This window comes from Herpailurus yagouaroundi, unplaced genomic scaffold (assembly GCF_014898765.1).
Source record: "Herpailurus yagouaroundi ecotype Mexico unplaced genomic scaffold, PumYag 181, whole genome shotgun sequence".
Classification (NCBI taxonomy): domain Eukaryota; kingdom Metazoa; phylum Chordata; class Mammalia; order Carnivora; family Felidae; genus Herpailurus; species Herpailurus yagouaroundi.
Window position 1 is genome coordinate 26,018,614 of NW_024412412.1, and position 9,960 is coordinate 26,028,573.

The window sequence follows — 9,960 nt, forward strand, 5'->3', positions numbered from 1 at the left end:
GGTCTTGAACACACGATGTGCTTCTCAGTAGCAAAGTATGCGTTACTCCAGAATTTTAGGAGCCATGTGGTTTGGGGTATTTAGCTAGTCTATTTCCCTAAAGCCATAACAGGAGAAGAACTCTCAAAGTTTCATGGCGCAAGTAACATTGGCTCAAACTCGGGAGACCAAAACCAAGGCTTGGAACCTGTCACCTGGGATGGAGCCGTCACTGAAGGATTAATAGGTGTTTTAGTCCACGCATTCCCAGAGTGTAGACCCTTATGACTACCAAGCAGCACTGGCTTACTTGGTCCAGTTCTCCCCACCCCTGCATCGGGCCAACCCAGCAACGGGGTCCTCACCGCATGTGGCGGGCTCATCGGTACCATCTGCACAGTCTGCTTCCCCGTCACACATCAGGGATTCCAGGATGCATTTCCCTTCGTCACACCTCACAGTGCCTTCTGGACAGGAAGCTGTGGAGGCAGGAAAGCATTCTTTTCTGACAGCACTTGGGGGAAGGGGTGATAGAAACACTTATTATAGTAAGGTGGCCGCAGTATTTCTAGAACCCAAAGCAAGTCTAGGTAGGAAAGGACGTTGTGTCATTTGAAGCAGGGTTTTCAGGGAACTGGGACTTCAGACTTGATAACAAGGATGTTATGCCACTTGGGCACTGGACTGAAAGAATATTGAATTTGAATTCAATTAGCATTAAGTAGTTCCAATTGAAATGGTGTTACAGTGAGTTAACATGCGCCCTAAAGGAAGACTCTTCTTAAGCCAGTTTAAACATTACAAAAATGTTAGAATCTGAATATATTCAATACTGCAGATTTAATTCTGGAAAGATTGAAGTAGGATTGGGATTTACTGAGAATTTGGAGTTTCTACCACGTTGTTGGGGGCGGGGGGGGGAGGGTGTAGAGAAAAGGAACGTAATACTCATCAAGTTCTTTGTAAGGCAGGGCAGTGGGGGGGGGAGGGGGGGGATCCTCTTTTAATGAGAAATTTGCCTCTCCCGTCTTCACTACACCAGGACAGGAGGCACCTGTTAGGAGACTGCCTTCATAAGGCAGTGCTCGGGTGTTCTGTGCGTTGGCCACATTGAGTAGTGGAAACATTCGAGGCAACGCTCAGAGCGTCCACCACAGAGCCATTATTTGAGCACTGCTTTAGGTTTCCATGGATAACTAAATCTCGGTTATTGCTAGGAAACATCCTGTTTTTAGATATAGGATGGAAGTCTCGGTCACAGGAATGAAACGCAGCTTGCAGAAAGCGGCCCACATAGTACAGCCTTCCCCTTTACACGAAAGGCCAAGGCCAGGGAGGTGGGCGGGGCGGGGGACTCACCACAGGCTTCCTCATCGGAGGAGTCACCGCAGTCATTGACGCCATTGCACTTCCAGCTATCCATGACACACACCTTGTTCCTGCACTGCCACTGCCCGGCCAGGCAACGGATCGGGGAGCACAGTGCTTCGTCAAGCCCGTCGCCGCAGTCCTTATGCACGTCACAGAGCTCCCAAGCATCACGGCACCGAGAATTTCCCGGACACTGGATTTTTCGGCCAGGACATGCTGTTGGTATCTCTGTCAAAGGCAGGAGTGGGCTCAGGGGGGCAGCGCCCCTGAACTTGCTTGTTCATTCAGGTTTATTCAGGTATTTATGGTCTGCTTACAGACCATAGGTATTGCTTGTTTATTCAGGTATTTATGGTCTGCTCGTGGATTTGGTTTATAGAAAACCCAGAACTGAAAGGGATGGTAGCGATTAGCGGTGTGGCCCCAACTTTTTATACTCAAGTTCATCCCAGAGGAGTTTAAAAAGGCAACAGAGGCAAGAATCTTTTAGGTAATTTTGCAAAAATGCAGAAGTGGATACAACGTCCCCTCTAATAACAGAGACAATATCTGGAGTGAGCCCATGTGGCATAAGGCTGTTTAGTGACTTGTGTGTTACGCTCAATCCTGTGGAGGTTCCTCGATGCCACAGACACAGAGAATACGTGTGAAGATACACGAAGTTGTACGTACCACAGTTAACCTCATCGGAGCCATCCAAGCAGTCTCCGGTACCGTCACAGAGCCAGCTAATAGAAATACATTTCCCGTCATCACACTGCCAGGCCTGAGGATGTCCACCGCATACTTCCTCTGCAGGCCAGGGGCGGTATTCGGGGGGCAGAAAGGAAGAGGGGTTTGTCAGGGCACACGCAGCTTTTAAATTCGGGTTTCATATTAAGTCTTGTCATTGGCAAAAGAATAATTAATTCCTGATTCACCACTGAGTCAATCCTGAACTTGCCTGTCCTTTTCAGGTTATCCTTAAGAACACATTGTACCCCGGCCTCAGGGGTAATCACCTAGCAGCCCGATAAAGCTTACGCTCCCCAACATGCTTCTAGAACACAATTGTCCGGTAAAACCTGTTGTGACTACAGAAGAGTGTTTTGGACCTATGCTGCCCAAAATGGTAGTCACCAGTCTCCTGTAGCTGTGGAGCAACTGTAATGTGACTTGTATGATAAAAGAAATGTATTTATTTAAATAAATTTAAATCTTCACATGTGGGGGACACCTGGGTGGCTCAGTCAGTTAAGCATCCGACTCTTGATTTTGGGTCAGGTCCCGATCTTGTAGTTCGTGAGTTCAAGCCCTGCATCGGGCTCCACACTGACAGTGTGGAACCTGCTTGGGATTCTTTCTCTCTCTCTCTCTCTCTCTCTCTCTCTCCCTCTCCCTTTTCCCCTCCCGCACTCACTCACTCTTTCATGCTCTCTCTTGCTCTCAAAATAAACTTAAAAAAAATCTTCACGTGTGGCTAATGGCCACTGTAGTGGACAGTACAGTTTTACAAGTTCGCTCCTTCAAACCCCTTTGGTGTTTGAGACTGTATCAAGAACTCAGACAACCTGGAGACTGTTAGTTTGGGGTTTAATTAGATCTTCAAATACTTCGAAGTATGCCTTTGGGCAAGTAAACCTGGAGAAGTGGGGTGAAGTATATGGGGGAGCAGAACACAAGGCATTGATGCAAGTATGAAATTTAATTCTAACCTGCCCTATTACAGGTTTTCACACCAAAGGTTCCACATTAAATTAGTTACAGTGAGTGACCAGTCCAGGAATGTGCATGTGGGGTACAGAAAAGGAATACAGCACTCTCCAAGTTCTTTGCGGGGGGCGGGGAGTTCCTCTTTTAATGAGGAATTTTTTCCCTCCATATTTACCGCACAAGGATGAGAGGCATCTGTTAAGAGGCTCTCCTCATCTATAGGTGTTCAGGTGTCCCTTCTGGGGCTGGGAGCACTCTTAGCACAGAGCCGTTTGAGCTTTTTTTTCAGGAAGACATTTACCAAGTAGCTAACTTGGCTTCTATTGGTTTTGTAGTTTTCTTTATACTCAATTTGTAAAGATATCTTTTAGTTGAACAAAATCCCTAAGCAAAGCTGAACTAACTTGCTGTATATATTTACAAGTAATTGTGTGCGCTGAGGTCTGCCAAGGTTTCCTATACAGGAATCTGTATGATTGCAGTTTCAGGAACTGCCACATGCTTCAGCCAGAATTTAAGGCGAGAAGCCAGACTTTTGCTGGTTTTTCTATCCCAACCAGCCCTCCACACTCATTTCGATAATAATGCTACCAACACCTACATCCCTAGGCTTACAGACTGAAAGCCTGCAACAGAAGGGCCAGAAGGCCCAACGTTTCCGGATACCCCCTAAGAGGGAAAACCACCAAACCTGGCACCATCAGCCAGGCACACAGCCCGAGGGGCCATCTAGGAGTCCAGACACGGGGAGGCCGCTCACCACACTGCTCATCAGTTCCGTCGGGGCACTCTCGCTCTCCGTTGCAGAGCCAGGCCACGGGAATGCACCTTTCCCCACAGGCAGCTTGCCTCGTCTTATTGCACCTCACTTGGTCTGCGTTGGATGAAAAAAAGCAAATCCGTGAGAGTTCCTGGCTACGTTGGCTACAAGGGAGCACCTTTTCATGGTAAGCTGCCGTCAAGAGGTCATTCAGAAGGCCTTCCGTCAACTCATACTCAGGAAGACACTTGGGGGGATTCAGTATCATAAAATCGCATATGACTTCTGCAGTCGTTACTACATTGGAAATAGTTCTTCAAGTGGTATAAAGTTGGGGAACTGCCATCGCCTGTCCCCATTAGAATAAGGGGCTGGCGTGCACTCTGCTCAAAGAGACACAGGCACTGCTTTCGCTCCGGTTCCGTCTTAAAACACTCAGTATGAATAGTTGCACATTTAGAAGTCCAAGCTCAAAGACGGCACTCTAGTTTACTTTTAAGCATGTGCAGACACATCTGAAAATTAGATTAGCATTGAGGGTCCCTACATACCATCTTGATAAGAATGCCTCTCATAGGCTGGTTATAAGCATTTGTTAAGTCTTCAGTTATTTGCAGGAGATTGATTTACACTCTCAGTTTTGTTCAAGTTACGAACTTGTGTTTATCAACCTTGAATGATTAATGGTCAAAAATCAGCCTTTTATAGAATGTGGTCCCCAGAGGGAGGCTCCAGGAAGGCCTGATTATACTTAGTTTATTATGCTGTCATAACTTTGAAAAAGAAAGAGCCAGCCTTTGGTTCCTAGAAAAGATGAGCCACATGGCCCATACTAGAAGACTCTGCAAGATGCACTAAAAACCCTGCGCAGTCCTACTCCCTGGGACAATTTCAATATGGAACGGAAAGTGGTGCAAAGTTGTGTAATGGAAGTTGACAACAGAAGGTCGTTGTGTAGACCACAGCTTCTTTGTTAAGGGACCATTTCATAGTCTTACTTGTATCCCTCTAACATAGCGATTTTAGCATAGCTACTCAAGGTATGTTTTTTTTTTTTAAGCTGGCTTGCAAAAAATATTTTAATGAAATATTTAGAAAGTATTGGTTACTAATGGGTAGCTAATAACTTTGCCGATGACTCACATACCATCCAGGCAATCTTACTTATCTTAACCCAAACCACTGAGAGCAAATGATGTTACCAACCGCTAATATGGGAGCACAGACTCAGCTGTCAGACTACACAGGTTGGCATTTCAGTGAAACCGCTTACTAACAATAGGACCTTGGGAGAGTCACTTCCTCTCTTTGGATCTCGGTTTTTGGGTCTATAGAAGGAGACTACTAAATAAGTGATCAGAAGAGGAAGAGTCAGAGATGAAACGACCACAAAGCCACTTGGCACAGTATACCCACCATATAAATCTTCATAAAGTGTTAACTCTTTTGCTGCCTCTTCCAGCAGATCCTTCCAGAAGGATCCCAATTAGGGGTTCAGTCAGCCCTCAGAGACTCATACTGCCAGGTGAGTCACACCTTGAACAATACGGTGCTCTGGTGCTTCTCAGTTTCGAGACCATGTGTGCATCGAGATTCTACACATCTACAGATGCATCTCAAAACATTACTTTTCACTTACGTAGACGCTTGCTGTGAATGAATACGACACTTATTAATATTTTTACTTTTTTTTTTCAACGTTTATTTATTTTTGGGACAGAGAGAGACAGAGCACGAACGGGGGAGGGGCAGAGAGAGAGGGAGACACAGAATCGGAAACAGGCTCCAGGCTCCGAGCCATCAGCCCAGAGCCTGACGCGGGGCTCGAACTCACGGACCGCGAGATCGTGACCTGGCTGAAGTCGGACGCTTAACCGACTGCGGCACCCAGGCGCCCCAATATTTTTACTTCTATAATAATTTTAGGGTAGCTTTCTCATAGTCTGTCAATACACAAAGTACAATGATCCCATGCTATTCTAAAACGGACATCCTAAAGAGGTCTTCATGCCAGAGGGCCTTGGTAACCACTGCTTAGTAAAAAACCCAAGTAACTTAAAACGTTCTCCAGGAGTGGTACAAAAAGACCACCCAGAGCAAAGGCTTCTCATCCCTGCAGAGATGCTCTGCCAGGTTAGGCAAAAATCTTGTGGGTGAGAATCCCTTCTGGAAGACAGAGAACTCAGTTAAGTGGTACCTCCTCCGAACTAGTTAACAGCACCTTGACCAGGAGTCTGCGCGAGTTAAAATGACCAGCCTTCAATCTATGAGCGCCAGTAACCAGGACCTGTCAAGAGATCAGCATGCCCGCAGGCCGGGTGGTTTGACAAACGCTGGGCACCTCCTACACCTGGCTAGGCCACCAACCAGTCGCCCAGCCAGCCACCATCTGGGAACTGTGGGTGTCTCAGTCACCCTGGGACACGGATTCAGCTCTCCTCTGCCTTGGGGTCTGCCTAAACCCGAGAGGTATCAACAGGTGCTGCAGGAAGTCGCTTCCTAACTGCACCTCCGGCCCAAGCCCCGTCCCCCACTCCACCCCCGCCCCGGGGGGGGGGGGGGAGGGGGTGGTGCTGTTTCCGGAGGGACTTCCCTCTTCCCCAGGCCCCGGGCCTCCACCAGGCTAAATCTGCTGCCTGGGGAACCCTGAGCGAGGGTCCCATCAGAGACCAGGGCTGCAAAGCGGATCCCACTTGGCCACGACCCGGCGCGGGGGGGGGGGGGGGCGGCGGGGCCCCCTGGCGGGGGGGAGAAGAAGGTGCGCCCTGCACTCAGTGTGCAGAGAGCTCGCTCCCACACGCTTGGGGTGGGATGAAGGAAAGAGGCCGCCGAGTTTGACCCCTGTGCCCACCTCCTCTTTCATCCACTGGGCAGGCGGGGAAGGAGGAAAGGGCAGAGAAGCAGGGGCCCCCGCGACTCAGCCGGCGGCCCCTCCAGAAGGCCGGACTTCACCCTCCTCTGTGGAAGGTCAGTGCAGAAGGGGGGGGGGGTGCTTCACGCACACCAGCGAGGGTGCCCCAAGCTCTCCTACCGCCCCTGCAGCGCCTCGCAGCCCGCCACCCCTGCACGCTGCCGTCCCTTCCAGGACGCCCTGCCGCGCGACCCCACTCACCGGTCCCGGAGCCCGCGAGGCCGCCCAGCGCGGCCAGCACCGGCGGCAGGAGCACAAGGAGCGCCAGGAGCCCCATGGCGGGGAGGGGACAGGGCGCCTCGGGGCCGGAGTCGCGCTCGCCGGAGGAGACCGCTAGCGGGAGGAGCGCAGGCTGCGCCCGGGGCGGGCTCTCTTCCGCTCGCGCCGCTCATTGGGGATGACAGCGGCGGGGGCGTGGGGAGCACCGCCGCGGCCGGCCCCCGGGGAGGCGCTGCCCGGGACCGAGCCGGGCTGCGGGCAGGACGGCGCCCGCCTCCCCGCGGGGTCTCCCCTCCAGCAGCGGGACAGCGGCCACTCCGCTCCCTTGGGCCCTGGCCTCCGCCACGCTCGGGGGCCAAGTGGGACTGCTCAGCCGCGCTTATCTACGGGGTTCGAGAACTCTTATGGGCACAGGAATCACCTAGACATCTTACTCGGCAGACTATGATCCCGGAGGTGTGGGGCGGGGGCCTGAGAGCCTCTAACAGAATGATCGTCAGGTGACGCCTTGGCTGCTGGTCCTCAGACCTCACTTTGAAACAGCAAACTGAGGACAGCACGGCGGCCGCGGGGCTCGGGAGCCCTTCTCTGCGAGGACTCCCCCCTCTCTGCCTCCTGTCTTCCCAGCGCCCCCGGCCAGAGCCGGGCCCTCCTGCGAGGGGTCTGTACTGACAGCGCGGAGGGGTGGGTCGTCTTGGCCGGCGGTCAGAGTCACAGTACAAAAGCCCCGAGAAACATCATACCGCTTTCCGTGTGTGTCCCCCGCAGGAGTGGAATTACTTTCCTAAACAATGGGACGGGGACGTGGATCTGGTGGCTCCAAGCCAGAGTCCAACATAATCTCTGTAGGGTCATAGACTTACAGGACCGGGAGAATTTGGAGGTCGTTTTATCCAAATGCTGCCATCGGGGGTGAGATGATGGATTAAAAAAAAAAAGATGAGAGCTGGTGACACATTGTGGCATTCCTTCTTTCCAGTACACCAGGGGACGTGAGTGTCAGATTCTTGGAGAGAACACGCCAGCGGAGTTAGAATTTAGAATGTAAAACCGGCAAGGAACATTTATAGCGTTGGGAAGGGCAAGGCAACAATAAAACACCAGGAAAAAAAAATAGAAACAGAAAACTGAATTGCAAAGTGCCTTCTTAGATTTTATTTGCAACACAGTACTCCAACAGCTTTCTTTTAAATCATACCTCTCTTCATGTTCACTGCTGGCCCCATCAAATCACACTTGGAAGATATCAGAATGCCATATGCTCTGAAGTTTTCTTTAAATTCGTTGTGTGCTCTGATTGCATAAGCCGCTTAAAAGGACCCTTCCGCGCTTAACAAAAACCTCCTAAGATATCATAATGATTTCTGCTGAAATGTTGTTGCTTTGGAACCAGATTCTATCGGATGCTTAATGGCATTCGGAGACACAATAGAGCAACTCAGAGTTTTAAGAATATAGACGCGTTTTCCTCCCAGAGAGGCACCGAAGCCGGTGGTCAGAAGCTGGAATTGCAGTGTGGTAGACCCGGGTTCGAATCTCAGCTGAATGAGGCTATACGTGGATGTAAATGGCAGCTGTATTGTTAGGCAACAGTCAGCGTGGGCTCTTTTTAACCCATACAGGCTGAGAAAGCCATAGACATGGGTGACAGAAGTAAGAATTTCGGTAGCATTTATATTTGGCTTTAAATCCTTGTATTCTGACTCATTCTTGCTTGGTGACATGTGTGGTCCCACGGTCCTCTGTCTCTCCCCACATTTCACGTCTTCAATCTGTTCTGTCAGCCTGTGGGTGAGCAGAATGATGCCCCCCCCCCCCGCACACACACCACCTGAAAAAGGTAAATTCCAATTCCCAGAACCTGTAAATTGTGATTTACTGTTGTTTTGGTTGCAGGATATGAAGAAAATCTGGCCTCACACAGATATGTGTTGCCTGCAAAAGAAGTAACAGTCTTTTCAAAGGATATCTAAATGTAGACGTTCTTCTCTGGGTTGTTTTTTGTTTTTTTAATGTTTATTTTTTATTTTTGAAAGAGAGAAGGAGAGAGAGAATCCCAAGCAGGCTCCACGTTGACAGCAGGGAGCTCGTTGATGGGGCTTGAACTCATGAACTGTAAGATCATGACCTGAGCTGAAGTCGGACGCTCAACCGAGCCACCCAGGCGCCCCAATATTCTTCTTTGATGTTGTGATTTTCTTCCTCCTACAAAATATAGGTCCTGGCTCCCAGTACCTCAGAATGTGACCTTATTTGGAAATAGGGTCTATGCAGATTTACTCAAGTCCAGGTGAGGGCATTAGAGTGGGCCCTAATCCAGTATGACTGGAATCCTCGTAAGAGAGAACTGTGGACACAGACATTAGAGAAGAAGACAGTGTGAAGAGACACAGGGAGAAGGCCATGTGATGATGGCAGCAGAAATAGGAATTATGCTACTCAAGCCAAGGAGCACCTGAAGCTACCAGAAGCTGGAAGAGGAATGGACCTTTCTGTTACAGCTTTCGGAGGGAACATGGACCCCTTGATCGCAAACTCCTGGCCTCCAGAACTGTGAGGCAATAAATCTCTGTTCTTCCAAGCAACCCAGTTGCTGGTAGTTTGCTATGTCAGCCCTAGGAAATTGGTGTAGATACAAAGACCAAAATGGTCGTAAGCATCGTCATTTCTTAAAGGGTAATTGCAGTGTAGAATCTGAAACCATGTGAGTGACCGTTTCATACTGTTCTTATTAAAATCCACCAGCCTATTTTATACTTTGAATGGATCTTTCACCCATGCATGACTTTGTAACACCGTGCACTAATCATTTGGAAAATACAGGCTCGTTAAGTTATGCTGATAGTCCAAATGTTGACTGTTCCTATCATACAGTAGTTTAAAACTCACATTTGTCGCGGCGCCTGGGTGGCTCAGTCGGTTGAGCGTCCGACTTCGGCTCAGGTCATGATCTCGAAGTCCGTGAGTGCAAGCCCCATGTCGGGCTCTGTGCTGACAGCTCAGAGCCTGGAGCCTGTTTCGGATTCTG

The 9,960-nt window shown here is 49.7% G+C and overlaps 1 protein-coding gene across 1 annotated transcript in view; it reads right to left on the minus strand.

The window, feature by feature from the left end:
- Window positions 1-7,089, minus strand: part of LOC121039770 (low-density lipoprotein receptor-related protein 2-like) — a 44,304-nt gene extending 37,215 nt beyond the window's left edge. The window contains exons 1-5 of the mRNA XM_040490137.1: window positions 6,915-7,089; window positions 3,803-3,916; window positions 2,023-2,142; window positions 1,339-1,578; window positions 345-458 (exon numbers count right to left, since the gene is read on the minus strand). Of these exons, the coding sequence (XP_040346071.1) occupies window positions 345-458; window positions 1,339-1,578; window positions 2,023-2,142; window positions 3,803-3,916; window positions 6,915-6,990 (664 nt within the window). The 5' untranslated portion in view covers window positions 6,991-7,089. The remainder of the gene's footprint in view (window positions 1-344; window positions 459-1,338; window positions 1,579-2,022; window positions 2,143-3,802; window positions 3,917-6,914) is intronic.
- Window positions 7,090-9,960: the final 2,871 nt, after the last annotated feature.